The sequence below is a fragment of the Cavia porcellus genome, unplaced genomic scaffold (genome assembly GCF_034190915.1).
Source record: "Cavia porcellus strain 051 isolate PalLab524CR breed Dunkin Hartley unplaced genomic scaffold, mCavPor4.1 scaffold_2, whole genome shotgun sequence".
Taxonomy (NCBI): Eukaryota; Metazoa; Chordata; class Mammalia; order Rodentia; family Caviidae; genus Cavia; species Cavia porcellus.
The window spans coordinates 112,331,611-112,350,312 of NW_026947485.1; the positions used below are offsets into that span (position 1 = coordinate 112,331,611).

At 45.9% G+C, this 18,702-nt stretch overlaps 1 protein-coding gene across 7 annotated transcripts; it reads right to left on the bottom strand.

Moving 5' to 3' along the window:
* Positions 1–974: 974 nt before the first annotated feature.
* Positions 975–18,701, bottom strand: Thap6 (THAP domain containing 6). Of its 7 annotated transcripts, none has more exons than XR_010046318.1 (6): positions 18,495–18,696; positions 18,133–18,235; positions 16,779–16,986; positions 12,804–12,932; positions 9,017–9,513; positions 975–2,648 (listed from the first exon to the last, which is right to left on the bottom strand). XR_010046318.1 is itself a non-coding variant. In XM_063245219.1 (6 exons), exons 2-6 carry the CDS (start codon positions 18,210–18,212, stop codon positions 7,957–7,959), a joined length of 804 nt encoding a protein of 267 aa, XP_063101289.1. In that variant the 5' UTR covers positions 18,213–18,235; positions 18,495–18,698; the 3' UTR covers positions 7,443–7,956. The 7 variants fall into 7 exon arrangements, 4 of the variants coding, with proteins under 4 accessions (XP_063101289.1, XP_063101287.1, XP_063101288.1 ...); XR_010046316.1 differs by lacking the exon at positions 975–2,648 and adding an exon at positions 7,443–8,092; XM_063245219.1 differs by lacking the exon at positions 975–2,648 and adding an exon at positions 7,443–8,092 and having other exon boundaries at positions 9,260–9,513; positions 12,804–12,929; positions 18,495–18,698.
* Position 18,702: the final 1 nt, after the last annotated feature.

Consider the following 18,702-nt stretch of genomic DNA (forward strand, 5'->3'; position numbering starts at 1 on the left):
CAGACACACGCAGCATCGTAGGGGCTGTAGCCCATTCTGGGAGCTGCCCCTCCACTCCCAGGACTTTGGACCATGTTCTGTAGTTTGCTGAGAAAATGAATGGGGAGGAAACTATTTACATGTTCCCCTTAAGGACGGAGTGGAGTGTTTTAGGTTTCTGTGAGTGACTAATCACAGGAAAGCCAAGGAAAGCCTTGTGACCACGCCTGCCAGACAGTGGTTTTTAAAGATCTCAGTAGTTAAGCTGGCGGGGCTTGGGTGGTTGTCCCAGGAAATTGTAGTCATTCAAGACTTGTATGACTTCTGCCACTGTCTCAGGGAGGTTATGAGGGTGATGATAGCAGCTCCTGGATTTCAGAGATGAAAGTGTCTACATTTAGATTTGTAGGATGCTTGTTTTTTGCTGTACCTGAGCTGTGATTTATAAAGAGGTTTGCCTGGCTGGCAGCTGGGAAGGCTGGAAGTTCAAGTCCAGAGACATCATGATACTTTGGGAAGACAGGAAGTGAGGCTGGGGAGGAGCCGGTGCCTGGTAGTAAGCAGCTCTTTCTCCAAAGACCCATCCTTGATGGGGCTAAGTCCATCTGCAGGCTATTTCCCGGCATGGCTGCTGCGGGTACCAAGTTCCGCAGCACCGGTTTTGGTGGCAGCAGTCACATTCAGACCCTGTAAGGGCGGTTAGGGCCATTTTCCCTGTCTTTTTTCCCTTCTTCTTGGTCTGTGTTTCCTGCCCTCCTCAACCTCCCCTTCTCTCTCTCTTCCTTTCTCAGTGTCACTGGAAGAACAGACCTCCCTCCAAGAAATAGCCACCTTTAGGAGCCTTGGCATACACCTGCCATCCTCTTTCCAGCACAGTGATATCCACTATGTGTGCATATGTGTTTGTGTACCTATACACACACGCACACACACACACACACACAGAAACTGTTTGGGAAATAGGTTTTAAACAGTTTTATAATGAGATGCTACTGTGAGTTGCCCATTAAGTTGCATTTTTCTGTTTGAAATGCGTATTTCTTCCCATGGCCATTGCATACAGATTGATGGCTTTCTCTGGAGCTGCTGCTTCTCATTTGCCTGGCTCAGCACAGCTTCACTCATTTCCCACCTGATAGAGATTTAGGTTCTGGCCAGGCGTGGTGGAGCACACCTTTAATCCCAGCACTTAGGAGGCTGAGGCAGGAGGATCATTGGGAGTTCCAGACCAGCCTGTGCTACAAAGTGAGCTCAAGGTCAGCCTGAACTGCATAGTGAGATCCTATTTCAAAAAAACAAAAAAACAAAAACAAAACGAAACAAAAAAGAGAGAGAGATTTGGGTTCTCACAAACAGTCCTCACAGCCAATGTAACTGCCATCAGTTTCCTTTACAAATAACTTGTGAAAGACTTTTAGTTTTAACGTATAGAATGAGCTTGCATGTCAGTCTTGGATTTGAGGGTCTCTGGTGCCCTGGTGAGCCTGGCCCTCTGGATCATCACATTCAGTTTCTAGCCGGTGCCGTTTCCTATCAGGCAGTTCATGTCTGGCCAGATGATGGTGACGACTACCCTTGGAAGGTGTGTGGGATCTCAAAGTGTAAGATGTTCCCTACTCTTAAGTGTGATAGTAAGAGGGGCAGCCAGAAAGTTTTAACATCCTCCAGATGTCAGGTCAGCTGTGCACCGGCGACCTGGCGCACCATGATCAAATCTCTCCTTCTAGCAAGTGGCAGTGGCCTTTGTTTTGGTTGAAACTGGGTGCTAAGCCATTTGCTGCAGGTCTCAGCAGAGCGCTGTACCGAGGAGGTGGTCACACTGGTGCCGTGCAGTGTCCCGACAGCTTGCATACCTGATTCACTGGGTCAGGAACCCCCTCTTCTCAGAAGCAGGAGGCCCCACCTGCTGAGTCAGGTATGACCTCAGCTCTTCACCCAGGCTCTGCGCAGGGAGCTGGGAATTTCATTCTCTGCCACAGCCCTGTCAGGAGTGCCAGTGCTGCCTGCTGACTGCAAGCCACAGCTTGGGCAGGGCTGGAGATGGTGTGGTGGGGTGGAGTGGGAGCGACCCTGGTGTTGTGAGACAGACGCTCAGAACAGCTGACTGTCGGCACCACTGGACAGGTCCCAAGGGAGTGAGGTGCTTGTCTTCAGGGTCAGCCAAGAAGGTCTTGGAATCAGGACAGTGTGGCCTGAGCTAAGCATGTGCTTCCGATGGAGCTGGGCTCCCCTCTGTCAACCTTTTCACTTGCACGCTGGTCTGTGAACCCCACTTTGAGTAGCCCTGTTCAGGGTATAAAACTGAATGATTGAAACACATCCAGGTGGTGAGGTGGCCCATTGGCCAGTGGCAGTTCTGGGATTTGAACCAAGGCTGTTTGATTGCCACCTAGGTGATCTGGTCTCCTGCTCTCACATCTGATGAGTACAGAGACCCTGACACGCTTGTGTGTAGAGCTGAGGCTCTGTTAGTTTCCCAGCCTCTGCATGGGCTGGCCCCAGCACCCACCCACTGTCTAGGAACTGTCCTGTGCAGGCCTGGTGGGCTGGGGTGAGACTGCATCTCCCCAACTTATCTTCACGTCCTCACAGTGGTGTGGAGCTCCGGAAGCAGCAGGTGTGATGGGTTGTTACGTTGGATATGCCACTGGACAGGCTTCTTGATGTGCCTGAAAAGATAAATATCAATAAAAGAGACTCCAAGGCATAAAACACTGTGCTATAAACCTACAGAGTGTCTTCTAGGCAGGGTGATGAACCTTGAGCAAGGAAGCAGTGTGACATGCAAAACAGAACAGCTGTGCACATCGCTGTGGCTGGCACGCACTGCTCCACCCCTGGCATGCCTGCGGGTGTCAGGGCCTAGGTCTGTGCCCGGAAGGCTCTGATGTTGCAATCTTCCTACGAACCTGCAGAAGAGCTGTTACACCTCTCCTCCACCAGGGAGAGAGGAGTCTTCCTTCCTTCAGGAGATAATCAGCCTTTCCATAGAAGTGGAAGATTGCAGCAGGAAAGACCTTGAGGGTGTGAGCCAAGTTTGGGGCTTGAAAAAGACCTGATCTTCTTACAGTTGTTGTGGAATCTGAAATCTGAGCAGAGCCACAGGGCTCAGCCCAGGGAGCTCAGGAGGACCCATTTCCTTTTCCTCTCCAGCTCCTACAGGGCACCCCTGCTTCTCAGTGTGTGCCTGCTGGTCGGTCATTCCACGCCTTCATTCTGTCCTGCATCGATAAGGCCTTGCCTGGAGGACAGGGCTCATTTCCGCTCATCAAGATGCTTGGGTTAATCACCTCTGTGAAGTAGCAAAGGGACCGTGCTACTCACAGGTTCTGGGGAGGGGTGTGCACAGCTTGGTGGGGGAGGCCATTTATGTGTCAGTCCCTCCTGATTTTGGTGCCCCCTACCCTTGACGTTTGAAACCATGCTTCTCTCCCCCAGGGACTCTTTCCAGACATGCCCCCATCCTCCTGTTTTTGACAACTCATTTATCAGTTTCAATCTGTTTCTCCTTGCAGCTTTATTGGCTTTTGCTTCAGGAAATTCAAATCTTCCTTAGGTGCATAAATAGCAGCATCGTGGTGTCTTCACTGAAACATTCACCATGCGTCACTTTCCCTGCTCCTGTTCTTTGCTCTGAAATCTGGTTTGTAATTAGTGGCGCTTCTACAATTTTCTTTTTGAAGTGGGCGCCTTGGAGACGCTGAGCAAGTGCTGTGTACTCACAATGGCTGCAGGCCTCCAGCTTATTCATGTTAACACATCTTTTTGTGTCCTTTTAGCTTTTAATTTAACCTAATGTTTTTGTATTTAAAGTGGCTGCCCCTATCTGGCATATAGTTTGATTTCCACCTTTGTCTTTAGGCTGCTTGTTTTCTTTGCTTTTCTTTTTGTGAGACAGGGTTTATGTTGCTTAGATTGGCCTTGACTCTTGGCTTAGGTGATCCTCCTGCTTCAGCCTCTGGGACTCCAGGCATGTACCACACTGGCTTTAGACTGCCTGTGCTCCATGTGATCATTGCTGTCTACATGAAGGCTGAACCCTTCTGGAGGTGGATGAGGGCCGGCCATCCAGTTCAGAAATAATGGCTTTCCATGAGGAAACCACTTGGAGACAAGGGGATGAGGAAGGGCTGTGCTGCGATGCTGACGGTTTACAGTCAGCATATATGGAGCCTGACAGGGCTTTGAGTCATGCAGGGACTGGACAGAGTCCAGTGTTTGGAAGATTACATACACTTTCCTCTGGCAGAAAGAGGGGAAGGGCACTTCAAAGGCACTGCAGGATGGAAGGCATTAATTAAATGAGACCTGTCCTGGCCGTGGTTCAAGGGAGCAGCCCAGGAACCTGGAAGAGAACCGGTTAGCATCTGCCATGAGCCCACCCCACCTTACCAACTGGGAGCCATCGGTCTGAGCATCTTTTGGGAGCCTGACCGTATGCAGTATAGCAAATAGGGGGGATTTCCTTCTACCATCTATTTGAAGGCAAATATTGTTATCACTGTTTTGCTTTGTTCTGATTGTTTTGTTCTATTCAATATTCTATTCTTTTAGGTTTTATAATGTTCTGCTTTTGGTTTGATTTTGCTATACCTGATGGAATGGACACCTATTGTGAAGATAAGGAGATCTACTATTGTACCTATTACTGTTATCCTGGTTCTCTGTGTTCGGTCTGAGAAAGGGGGGGGGGATGGAGAAGGAAGAAAGGAAGGAGAAGGAAGGAGTGGGGTGGAAAGAGTGGACGGCCGCGTCACGGCACCATCTGTTAGGTCTGAGAAGGGGAGGATGGGAAGGAAGGAAGGAGTGGAAAGAGTGGATGGCCGTGGAAGGAGTGGGCGGCGGTGGCTGCAAAGATAAGAAGTATAAAATATAAGTAACCTTTATTTCGGGAATTCGGGGAGAGACCCCCCCCCCCCCGGCCCCCGGGGCGCAGCATCTCCACCCCGGGGCCGGCGGCGGTCTCTCTCTGGAACACACACACACTCTCTAACACGTGGAGTGACTGTAAACACCATAAATAGCCTCGGTCTGGGGTGGACCCCAAGGGGCATTAGGGATGCACAGGTAGCCCATTGGCACACGTTTGGCGCTAGAGGCAGGTTCTTAGGGATGGGGGTATAGGGTTACAGGTAAATCTCCAAGGGGCAGGGAGGCAGGAGCTCCTTAATTTGGCTGAGGCTTCTCCTGGTTAAAGTGTCCGGTCTGGGCCAGCAACTCTTTCACTCTGCACCAATTTCACTGCATTGTCTCGATTGGCTTTGTTCTGTCTCATTCAAAATAAAAATTAATAAATGAGACCAGTCCAATACAGTCGTGCCAGATGTGGGAAGGCATGGTTTCCGATGTTGAGATAACCTTGCAGGTTGCCTCTTCCCTGACTGGTACTCATTTACCTCCCACTTCCTCTACCCAGACGATGACATGCAGTTTTGGAAGGACATTTGTGTTGAGGCCCAGAAGCACCCTGAGGTTCGATGATTTGTTAAGAAAAGTTACAGGATTCAGCATATGGCTGTACCCGTGGCTGGGATGCCAGGAAAAGGACATGAAGAAAAGACAAAGTTATAATGGTTGAGACAGTATCAACCTGAGAAGTTTAGAAGTTTAAGTAACTCAGTAGGGAACCAGCCAGGGCCCTTACTTTGTAAACACCCTCAGCCTGTGTAAGAGGAGGGCACAGTGGTGGTGCCCAGGGGAGGCAGTAGCCTGCTTACAATGGAAGGGAGGAGGGGGCTTGTTCTTTGCTTTTTGCCCTGGCTGGTTTTGCTGGCTGCTGCCTTGAAGTGTTTTCCCCTGCCATGCCACTCTGCCGTGGAGTCAGCCGATTACGGACTAAAATCTCAACAGAGAGCTAAATAAACCCTTCCTCCCTTCATTTTGGGTGCCAGGTATCTTGTCTTGGCAATCGGAGACAAGTAACAACACCAGCAAAGGGAAAAGACACATGGCCCGATGTCTAAAGGAAACAGGGTGTACAGTTCCCAGGGTGCTTTCTCACTGTTGTCACACAGAACATGGTTAATTCAGTGGATCGAGCCATGACGTGACGGGACGCTGTGCCTCAGGGCAGCCCACCGAAGAGTCAGTGTTCAGCCTCTTTCCCAGGGCGTGTCACACAGACACCCTCTGCCACGCACTCACAGATGCCAGATTTTCACGAGTGAAGTGTCTGCTGTAAACACACTGCTAACCCTACCAGTCCATTCCCAGATGACCACCAAGAAAACCTGGCAAAACTTCACCCTCCACACGAACTGTTGTGCACACCACGTTTCAGAGGTTTTAGGGCAAACATGCTCTTTTACAGGCCCATGGCAGACAGGAACTACAGCCCTCCTCACATGCCAGGAAACTTACACTGTCACCCTGGGAAGTGCAGACGGATTGCACAAGGTGCCGGTAGAGACAACTTCAACCTGGCAGGAGCCCTGACAGCAGTATCTGTATTGTCTCTTTCAGGACAGATGGAAAGAAAGGGTCCTTGCTGCGCAAGTGCCCGGGTGGGCATATGCCTGTCCATCCCTAGCAAAGGACCACAGCCCCTGCCCCTGAATGACAATACTATCTGTCCTAAGGTTCCACTAGTGTCACTGTTGCTGCTGTGCTATAGGGAAATTCATAGGTCACCACACTGATGGATTGTTACTCAAAAACAAAAACGACTAGTCAACTGAAGGCCCTGAGAAAGCACATGTACCCACAGGGTGAGATAAACACCCATAAAATCTAGGGGCCTACTGTGCCAGTAAAATTTTCTAGGTGGTGTGTCCAGTTATCTGGGGCTTGCTAGGACCTCCCCTTGAAAGTAGACGATGTTGTGAAAGGGACAGAAACTGCTCAGAAGGAAAGAAAACTGGGATGAGGGAAAGGAGAAAGGGAAAACATTATACCAGTAATCTGTTAGTTCATCCAAAAGAACGGTTTGTGCTTTGATAATTTTTTCATGCCTAAATCTTGTAATCTGAGCAACTACTTTGAAGATAATATACAATTATCCATCGTTAATCTCCTATTATGTTGTTTTGAAATTCTGTATCATCTATTTTGTTCTTTTTCTGTTTTAAAATTTAAAACAATGTTAAAAAAAAAAAACACAGTAGAAGACAAGTTATTACCAGGAGTCTGAGGCAGAACTCAAGTTCCGGGCAGCCTGGACCTCACAGCAAGGATGTCTCCAAACACAAAATGAGCCTGCTGTGATGGCCTCCTGGGGGTCACCCAGCACCTTCCCACCACATGCTCACAGTCAGACTCGATCACAGGCAGAGCCAGTGGGAGTGAGCAGGGCCAGCTCTCACTGGTGACAGATGACCGCCACTTGGGTCAGCTGACCTGGCAGCCTTTGCCAGTTACAGCAGAGGGAAGAGACACAGAAGGAATGAACGCAAACTTTCGGATCTGTGTTTATTCCCTGCACACAAATAAAATTATTGATTTGTTTTTATTAAGACCATGACTCATTACTAGAGAAAATATTTATTTTTTAAATGGATTCTTCCTTGCTCAATTATCTCTATAAGAATTTTGCGTCTTTATTAAAACTCATGTCCAGCAAGTGGGCTGCTGCTCAGACTTCTGCCTGGCAGTGCGCGGAGCCCTTGAGCTGCTAGGCCTGGTCTGGCACTGAGCTGCACCTGGCTGGGTGCTTCTGGGCCGAGGCTCTCTGGCCAGGGTGACCTGGCTGCACTCTAAACAGCACAGGTCTCCCGGCAAGGACCACAGCCCGAGGGATGTGCGGCCAGGTCCAGGCACTCACACAATGACAGTGAGGACCCGACTTTGTCGGTTTTCTGTTGGGAATTACTTCTCTGTAAGAATCACAGAACACGGGCAATGCTGGGTCCTCACGGATGCTCATGAGCCACTGAATTAGCTCTGTCAGGTCCAGTGAGAGACGGGAGGGACGAGCTCCCTGTGCTCTCAGCAGCAGAAGTGACGGCAGGACTCCTGGAAGGCCTTCGGGGAAGGACTTCCTCACACAGGCACAGCCCTGCAGGCTGTGGTGCCAGGGCCTCCGCTCCCTGGGCTCCACATCCACGGGCTGACTTTCATCTGTATGCGCATGAACAGCAGGAGGAATTTCCATTTCTGTTCAAGAACACCATAAAACCTAAGGGTAGACCCAAACGTCTTATTAGAATGCCAGTATGAATTAAATAAAACTAAATAAAATAATACGTTTTAAGGCAGTAAAGAGATTATGACTTCAATGCTCTTCCAGCATAAATCCTTCAAATGTGGTTAAAAATCTCACTGAGGAAGAAGATTTAGAGAACCACATAGAAATACGCATTAAAATACAGCAAACTGTTACATATAAAAACCCAGTGACCACGTCCATCCTGATATTCAGGTATCACACACAAAACTGCACTGAAAGGAGAGTGCATAGCACAGCCGTGAAATGCCTGGCACATGCGTGCTGCCTGCTCCACGTGGATTCGAGCAGAGTCCCGTGCCCCTAGCAGACGGGGACCCTGAACCCTTGGTTTCAGCAGTTTGGGTAGGAAATCAGGAGACACTCCCATAAATCAGAGAATAGCTAATGACGTTTTTGTATAGCCAATAATAAGCTTTCTAAAACTGCCTTTTTATACACTTATTTCCCTAATTAACACCTCCGGAAAACACTTTCCCAACTCCTATTTCCACTAGAAGATCTAGAATCACTAACTTTAAAATGTTTTTTCTGTATTTTAAAAAGCATCAGCAATATTAGTTTCCATAAAATACAAGGCATAAAACACAATTCAAGCATTCAGCGAGCCCGGCACACAGATGGTGAAGGTGACCTTCCCTGCACAGGAGTGGTCAGGCGGCCTTAAAATCGCATGGGCAGCCCCGCTCGGCTTCCTGTTCTTCAGTGGCTCCACTTTACAGCTTATAATTATGCTCGGGATCAGCGCTATGGAAACCAGGTAAAAAGACTGCTCGGTATTATTAATGAAGGCATCTGGGGTTGAATGTAAGGTGGATGTTGTTACAGTGAATTCTGCTTTATACTAAAGCAGGTTTCCAATAAGACTCTACTTACCATGCAGCAAGTAAGGAAGGTAATCACTGGACACGAAAACTGCTGGGGCTGCAGGACATCTGGTTCCCACCAGAGTTTAGCGTGGGTAACAGAATTTCCTTATCTCTGTGGAGCTTTCTTAAGAGTTTCGCATCTCACGATAGTAAACAGTGGTGCCAGTTAAAGTCTACATAAAACGTAAGAATCACAAGCGACACCAAGCACTAAACCACCACGCATCTTCCAAAATCCCTCCAGGGCTACCTTGCAGGGCCACTCTGCTCGGCGCCCTCCCCGGGAGGCTCCCAGCAGAACACGTCCAGCCTCTCTGCTGTTTCCTGGCTGATGAGACATTCGTCCTTCAGGTCCCTGACTGTTTTCCTCAGCGCTTTCTGGAAGTACTTCTCTCGGTCTAGAACACTGCGCAGGCTTTCCTGGGTGTCCTCCAGCTGGCTGATCACATGATCTAACTTGTGCTTGAGTTTCTTCGGGCTGTCCATCACACTGTAGCTATGTTCCTGAAAACACAAGCTGAGTTATTCAACAGAGACCCCATATATATTTATTTATTTTCATTTTAGTTTAAAACAAGGAAAATAACACTAATATATTTTATAAAAGTTACCACAGATAATAATGCTGAAGAGCTGTTATAAAGAAGGAACCATAAAAACAAAAGAGAAATGAAAATCAAAGTAGAAAAGGCTGCAGCACAACCTCAGGAGGTATCACAGGTATGTGATCAGAGACCCCAAAGAACAGGAAAGCAGAGTTGGGATACAAAGAAATGTTTGAAGAAATTATGGCCTGAAAGTTTGACGAAAAATACAAATTCAACTATTTGTAACTCATGGCTTCAGTGGCATTTGAAAACACGAGCAACAGTACTTGGGAGCAAGGTGGCAACAAGGGTCATGTTCACTTACTAAGGGTGGGGGTGTGTAGGCCAGATTACAGGAATGTGGTGCCTAAGATCCAATGCAGGACAAACCAGACGACAGACTCGGTAACCTATAAAACATGGCCTGCTTGCCACATTCTCAGTTGTTACAGAGCCAGCAGCCATGACTAAGCCCTTGACTGCAATTCTCTATAAATACCACTAATCAACCAAATGAATAGTGGAATGTTTCAGGCCACTTTAAAAGTAGAAACTATGTATCTTTAATAGTCATTAAAAATTTCACTTTTTTTTTTTCTTCTCTACTTCCTAGACCTGGGGAAAAAGTGAAATATGCAAGAAAGATTTAAGCCTTAAGCTTTCCCTTGTGTGACTTTCAGTCAGAAATAGGTTCATCTGGAAGATGTTTTTGTTTCTGGCTTAAAGTGGTCATCCCAAGAAATTTTTTTTTTTTTTTTTTTGTACTTGTAGTAGTCACTTGTAGTCTTTTTTCAAAATCTTAGCCTTCCCTATTTTTAGAGACCGGGTGAGATAATCCTCTTTACTCTTAAGAGTGGCATCTCAAGCTTGACCTGGAAGTATGCTTCCTAAAGGATAACTTTGCTCTTCTTGATACAGTCCTGTCCTTCCTGTCTTGTCAGTCCAGTGCACCCAATGACAGACCCACCTGCCAAGGGTCACTGGCTACTAATGCATGGTGTCCTGTTAGGTTTTCCTAGACCAGTATTTGAGGCCATTCCTAAAAGATGGAAAATAGCAGGTTCCCATCAATTCTTTGTTGCCTGTTGTGCTCAGAACGCACACTGCTCTGACTGTTGGTATAGTGTCTGTGATCTGTTTGTGTCTGGTCTAAATAAAGATAGCTGTGGCCACTGGAAAAAAAAATACAAATCCAGAAACAATAAACCTCAATCACATGTCCCAAGCACGAGAAACAATAAGAAAACCGAACCAAGGCGTATCATAATTAGATTAATTAAAACTAGTATAAACTGTTCTTAAAAGCAACAGGCAAAGGAAAAACAAAGTACAGCACTTTTCATCTGATGGAATGCATGTTGAAGCACAGTGGAATAACATTAAACATACTAAGACCAAAAAACTCAAAAATTCGCAACCTAGAATTATTTAGTGGAAATAACGGAAGCAAACCTGGCCGACACAGGACAGCTGAGGCACTCAGCTCATAAGACACGTCAGGGGAGCGCTTCGAAGACAGGCGGGTCAGTGGGACTCACACCAAGGCCTGCGGGGCTTCGAGGAGGCAGTGACATGGCAATGACACACCAGGTTCCTTTCTTTCCATTTCAGTCTCTATAGTGACCGTGGTTTAAAAAGCAATGCAGACAACACTGTGCGGAGCCCGCAGCACGTGTTACAGGGGAGCCCAGAAGAGCAGCGGCACCTGGCTGTGAGATTTGCACACTGAGCCTGGGTGTGTGTGTTATAGGTGTGTCATAAACCTAAAGACAGCTACTAAGACAAAACAAAGAGCCCAGCTACTGAGTCAAAGGAGAAGGTCCAGTCTGAAGTACAGAGAGTGCTCAGTCTGAAAGGAAGGACCAAAGGCAAATGGAGTAGGAAACAAAGTGGGATGTGGCAGACTTAGCTTTAACATCAGTGTCACATCCGGGATAAAGGTCTAACCCACCAATGGAGGAGAGCCAAAGCCTGGACTAAAACCAAGGGAGAACAAGACCAAAAAGCACAGGCCGCCTCCAAATAGGAAAGTACCTAGAGCTGGTACCACTGCTGAGAGCTGACACAGAGCTGACACAGATAACGGCACTGACCACAGGGGCACTGACACGGCAGCCAGGGGCGTACAGTCCCAATCAGCCAGGGCACAGATGGTTACTGACTATAACCACAGCAAGTTTGCAACGTTTATCAAGCCTAAATTGCAGCAGGGAACAGTTCTTCAAAATAGTAAGTGGAATTATTGACAACTTCAAGGAAAATCCAACTACTCTCCAATTACACTACATGACTTTAACACTGCTGTCTCGAAAACAGACAAAACAAGTAGAGAGGAATCCAGTAGGAATACGGAAGCCTCGCACAGCATCAACAGCCTGATGTAACTAAGAAGTACATCCCAGGTAAGACGGGGGATGCTCTACCATGCGGGTACCTTGCCAAGCAGGTACTGTGCCACTGAGCTATATTCCTGGCCGTGCACAAAACCAGTTCGTTTCCGTGTCAGCAGCCAACAGAGCAGCACCATGTGTCGCAGCTCCCAAATGCCCACAGTACCGTGGAGTAGTTAAACGCCTGGGTCCTGAGAAGTTAGACCTCAACAGAGACAGTCTGAATTTACGTGTGGAAAGATCAGCAGTGGGTTAGCCTTCCCAAACAGAGCTACAGGTTAGGCACAAACAAGTCACAATTCCAGCAGGTTTTTGGCAGAAATTTACAACGATGACCCTAAATTCATATGAAAATGAAAGAACGTGAAACAGTCAAAACACTTTGAAAAGCAAACTGAGAGACTAATACAATTTCAAGAACTGTCATAAAGCGAGAGAAAGATTTCTATTCCAGGTCTGGCACTACCATGAACAGGTGAATAAATGGATGTAAGCCTGAATACTTGGTATGATTTTTTTAGGAAAACAATCAGTATTTTTATATTTCCATAAAGAAAACATAAAAATACCTTTGAAATGGCATCCTTTGAACTATATTAAGGTCTTAACTTAGTATAAAATTAAGTAATTCTACACTGCATTTGCATACAAATTATAATGACCTTAGGAAGCAATATTTAGATATTACATGTTAAAAAAAAATCACAAAGACCTAAATTCCTGGTTTTTGCTGAGATTCTGAAAAGCCTGACCTTGATGGAAAGGATGTATCCATCTGAAAAGCATTAATGGTACCTCCGTAAGTAATTTTACTTACAAAGATGAACTGGGACTGGAATTCATCAACACACGAGGGAGCACCGACAAGCTGGTGGTCGCCATTTGTGCCGGGAAGGGCTTTGAGGGTGAAGTTTTTCCTACAACGAAGCTTTTCTTTTTTCTCCTGCTAAGAAAGGTTAATAAAAACCACTGAGGCGCTTTTTTGCTTGTTTATTTGTGGTATGGGGTTAGGTTTAGGGCCTCGGCACTGAAATAACCCCCAGTGATCTCATTTTCATTCTGAGAAGACAGTCTTGATAAATCGTTAAATTGCCCAGGTTGGGCTTGAACTTGTGATCTTCCTGCCTCTGCCTGTCAGGGTGCTGAGGTAGCACAACAGCCAGCTTCTAGTTTTCTTTTATTGAGACAGGACCTTGTTGTGCAGCTCAGGCTGGCCTAGAACTCACTGCATATCCCAAGCTGGCCTCAAACTTGTGGCAATCGTCCTGCCTCAGCCTCCCTGAGTGCTAGGATTATACATGGGATTATACATGTATGTCACTCCACCTAGCTAAATTTTATTTCTTAACTTTGTGCAATTTAATGACTATCTTACTTATTTTCAGGGAAAATGCTTTTAAAAGTCAGTAAATTCCAGAAGTCAGATTACTTTAGAAGAATTTTTTGAAAACACTCTATAGTTTATCTGGAAACACAAATTTTCCTAAAAATGAAGACTGAAAATCAGGCAGGATAGGGATTTAGCCCAGCAGCATAAGCACCTGCCTGGCAAGTGCAAGGTCATGAGTTCAATCCCCAGTACCAAAAAAAAAAAAAACCCCAAAAACAACAACAAAAAACCCCCCAAAAACAAAGAAAATCAGGCAGGATATCCCCTCTCAGCTACTGTAAATACAGTATACAATAAAAATAGCTACAATAGGGGGCTATTTTCTTAGGACGAGCAGAAGTAACTAGACATTGATAAAGGAGATAAGTGCCCTTAGTGGCAGTCAAAATAACTGGAGAAAGCTATAAATCCACACAAAAAGCAATTATAGTCTTTATATATACTTTTTCTCCAAAAATAAGACCTATTTTCAGGGGCCGTCCCTTCTAAAGTCATGCTACAACTTCTCTTCCAGGTAGATCTTACTTTTGGAGAAAGAGTCTCTAACTACAATGAAAAGTGTGCTACTAAAAATTCATGTAAAAATGAAAACCAACAAAACAAAACAAAACCATGAGGAACTAGAAATATTTTAAGGTGGGGAAGTCTAAAATCATATAAGAAAATATATTTGACTATATAGCAAGTCTAATTTTGAAAAAAAAATCAAAGCCATTATCACAATGACAAAAAAAGGTCACTGTAACATAAATGGCAGTTAAATAATTGATATTGTTTTCAAAATAGCTTAGGAAAAAAAATACAGAAGACAACCTGAACAGTTTTCCTAAGACATACAAGCATTCAATTAATGCATGAAAAAATGTAGAAATTCACTAGTGTCCAAAAATGAATTTAAAAAATGGGCTTTCTTTTTCGCATGTCAATTTTAAGACACACAAAGGACCTGGGTGGGCAGCTGCCCGTATGCATAGCCGGTGGTGAGGAAGTTGGTACAAGCTTTGTAGCTCTCTTTGTCTCTCTTTGAAAGACGTGTATCAGAAGCAAAGCTTTAAAAATCTATTACTTGACAATCTTATTTCCAGGAATTTAGTTTGAGGAACGAAGGATATGAGTAAAAATTCTGCTAGAATAAAACTCACTTCAGTGCTACTTTCGGTAGTGAAGAACACATGATGAGCAAATATGACAGTGAAGAGCAGTGACAGAAAACCAGTGCTCATGCGCAGGACTGCTGTGCGCCGCTCATTAATCCCCTATGTCCCGCCCCTGAAGACACCAAGGAGTCCTTGCAAGAATGGGGACAGAGGAACTTCTGTGTTGACGGTGGGACTGTAAATTTGAAAATTGCTTTGGACAACTATAGCACTCTCTACTCAAAACTGAATGTGTACATCCCTGACCTCAATGATTTCTTTCTTTCTTTCTTTTTTGGTGCCAGGGATCGAACTCATAACCTTGCGTTTGCCAAGCAGGCACTTAACGCTGCTGAGCTAAACCCTGGTCCCGACCTCAGTGATTTCTATTTGTAATGGAAACATCAAACACCCTTTATAAAAAAACGTGTACAGGACTGCACCAGAGACATGGAAAAATGTTCATAGCTACACCATTTATAATAGCTTCAAATGAGAAACAACCCAAGTGTTTACAACAGTGGAAGGGAGAAATGTTTGCTCATTTAACAGAACAATGAATTAAAAGGAAGTAAACGGAAAGCCACCGTGCACCATGAAGCCTACAACACTGAGCACTGCACGCTTGGGTCCACTATACAGCAGGCAGTGACACAGGGCAAGGTGGTGGTTACCTCCAGGTGATAGTGGCTGGGGCAGCTGTGTGGAGGGCTGTGGGATACTGGTGAGAAGTGTCACTCCTCATCCTGAGTGAGTCATGAGTGTTCACCAAGTGAAATTCAGTGATTTGTACACTTATAATGTGGGTACTTTTCCACATGTATAAAATTTAAAGCTTACTGAATCAACTTCTCTGGGAGTGGGGCACAGGGGTCTGTATTTTAAACAAACCCTCTGAATAGTGCCTATGTGGATGAACACCTAAAAGCCATCATTATGGGCAGATATTATTCAATACTGTGGAGCAGAGGAGCTAAAGTGCCTATGAGCCTCTGTTGTTAGCAGAAGTGTGGTCTGGGAAGGAAGGCATCCCAGCTCTCTGGCCTCTGATTCCTCAGGTGAGGCAAAGGGAGGAAGAGTATTTCCTGCCTATGGGTGTTTCAACAAGCCAGTGTGTATGTAAAGTGGTTAAAAAGAGAGGACACAAAGTGTAACTGCAAGATGTAAATAAATGTAAGTGAATTTATGCAGAACATGCCTAAATGACTGGAAAGGCATATCTCCAGGTGTTCACAGTATTATTTCTGTGAACACAGTATTGGTTGCTCCATGTAGTATTTTTACTTTTGCTTCTATCACCTAATTTCCTACTATAGTAAAACCTGTATAATAAAGTAGATTTTGGAAGTTAGCAGGCTTGATTTACGATGCCCACATTTCTTACGGTCTTTCTCACATTACAGCTCGATAACACTGTGGGTGGCAAGACGAAACACCCTGAAGGCTGACTGCACAAGACACTGCTCGCTTCCTGAGGGGAGGAAGTCAGCAAGGGCGCAGAAGGGCTCTGGCTCAGCTGGCTCCAGCTGGCAGAAGCGTGGGCTCTGGGGATGCTCTCCCTGAGCCTCCCACTTGGGGTCTGTCCCTCTGTTCACAGTGTTTGACCTCAAGAGATACTGAGGGAGAGGCTGCCATGGCACCATTAGCAAGACGACACAGGATATAAGTAGTTTATTCAGTCCTTCTCTTTTGCTTTTCTGACTTTACTTTCCTCCTGTTATCTTTTTATCTTGGATTTCTCTCTTTTGGCCCCACCTAGACTTTACACTTGTATGTACCTGGTGGCTCTCAGAAGAATACTGTGGTTTGGTCCATAATTCTGCTGTTGACTTCTTTCAGACCCTCAATGTGGAACTGCAGTTCAACCTCATGTTGTGCATGTTTTCTTCAGAGGTTAGGAGCAGGAAAATTTACTGGGGAATAGAAATGGGGAAATAGGAATAGCTCCTGAGAGACAGGAGGGTCCTAAATAGGTTGCTTTCAACCTTCTTATGTTAACCTCAGTTTTTTTAGACAGTAATCTTGAGTTACATCAATTCCTAAGTTAGTGTATTGCTAAACCTGAGTCATGAACTGATATTTAAGTGCCTACCAGTAAAATATTTCTACTACACATTGTGCAAATGGAAGCTGTAGTCTATAAATTAAAAAACCCAAAAGAATGCATTTCAGATAAATAAACAGCAGACATACACAAGAGGCTGAAGATTCTAGCATCATACCACTGAAAATGAGCATTAATGTAAGTAGTATCCCATAAGCTAACCTGTAAGTGGTATGGGGAATCAAATACAGACGGGATGACTCCTGGTTTCAGTTTCAGATTTGGAGCACTTCTGTCAAAATCTGTCTTCTTAAAGTGCCTTGAACACAACACATCTCCTTTTTTAGGCTCCCAAATGCCCGCAGCATTCACATCAAGTCTTTTCATTGCTAATACCCATTTTCTTTTGATGTTTTCATCTGTGGGGAATCTAGAAAAAAATACAAAACAGACTGAAAGCCAATCAACACTTCAATTAATGCTGCCCTCTAAGACTGTGGCTAAACTGACCACTTATCTGGTTTTTCACTACTCTTGGGAAATGCAGTATTTAGGAAGCTATGATGCACACTCAAACACCCCAGATTATTATTCTTACTTTTGGGCCAATTCTGCAGACATACGGCCCTTATTTTTCTCATATGAGAGAAAAGTTTCACTGATATTTAGCATGCTATAGTAAGATCCACAATAAAAGGTTTGTAAGTGATAACTAGAACTGCTCCCTAGTGAGCAGGGCCCTTTGCCCTTTCTTCTGTTAGCATCAGAGAATTACTTATTCCAGCAATTATGGCCCAGTAGGTCTATAAATGCTTAGTGGATCAATGAAAAGAACGGCAGCAGAATTAGGATTCTGGGTATCAGAAATATTCTGAGATATCTGGAGGCTAATAATCATGTCTTTCTCAGTGTTTCATGGTAGTTCAAATCTTTTTTTTTTTTTTTAATAAGGTAGGTATACACAGTTATTTCTGAATTTCACATAGCTAGAAAACTACCTAGCAGATCTTTCTCTAGCACAAAACACCATGCCTGGCACAATGGTGGCAAAATCAACCTCTAGCAGAGGAACAATGATTAAATCCTCTTATTCATCTTCTACTGCTGCCAGAGAAATGGCTAAAATAAAGATCATCTTAGCTGCAACACTGCTTGGACTGAACTGTAATTTATACTTTACAAACTACCCTTGACCATCTGTTTCTTAATAGGTCAAGATATTTGAGCAAAAATCCTTTATATTTTGTAAACAAGGCAGACATTGCTTTAAAGAAAATACAGTGTTAAAGCACAAAGTAATAACTTTAGCAAAAGTTGAGTTTCATGGTATTTTTTTAATGAGTCTGACACCTTGGCAGGTATTTTAAAATTTGCACTAAACTACAAGAATAATGGTGTTGCTGTCATCGCAAATTTAACAAAAAGCTCATTTAGAAGTAGAACTTCAAGGATACAAAACGATTATCTCGCGTGAACAGTGCCCAGGCCAGCACTTGGGGACTGAGTTCGGGGTCGCCTGTAGGAGTGGCTGTCCGCTCCGTGCCGGGGAGGCGCCTGTGGGCTCGGTGGGCCTTACGCGTGGAAAGTCAGCCCTCTCAACTTGGAGTTGGGGAGACAGCGGGAGGCGCATCCGATGGCTGAGCAGCATTTCACCATGACTTCAGCGGTTCATCGCGGCGCTGAAAGACAGTTATAGAGGAAAGCGGTGAGACTGGAGGGGGGCGGATCCCCCTCGCCGGCCATCAGGAGCCTCGCGACGGCGCTGGCACCGGCGGAGTCCTCGCCCTCTGCGCGTGGGTGCCGGGTGGACCCGCGTCTCCCCCTGGCCGGATCCCTTCCGCACCCTGAGTCCGCTGCTCAGCCCTGTCCTCCGGTACCCGCGTCCTGCCCCGTCGCCCCCGCCGTCTCCCGGGCCCTGGGCGCGCCCGCTGTCCTTACTGTCCGTCCCGGCGGCGCCGCGGTGGCCGGCACAGGCCCGAGCTCCCGCGTACCCGAGTGAAACACGCGCAGGAGAAGGCCCGGGAGCGCCCGGCGGCGCGGGGCACGGAGAGCTCCCCAGTCGGCGCCGCAGCGGCGGGGCACAGCCGGCCGGCAGCCCCGCCCGTGAATAGCTGCGGCGACAGCGCGTTCACTTCCGCCGGGCGCG

Bases quoted from the DNA above. Each gene is read 5' to 3' on its own strand.
- Thap6 (XM_063245217.1), bottom strand. From the start codon at position 18,212: ATGGTGAAATGCTGCTCAGCCATCGGATGCGCCTCCCGCTGTCTCCCC. The intron at 12,933-16,778 runs GTTAGCTTATGG...AACCTTTCTTAG, and splicing joins ATTCCCCATACCACTTACAG to CAGGAGAAAAAAGAAAAGCT. The intron at 8,093-9,259 runs GTAGCCCTGGAG...GTCTACCCTTAG, and splicing joins GAGCAGAGTGGCCCTGCAAG to GTTTTATGGTGTTCTTGAAC.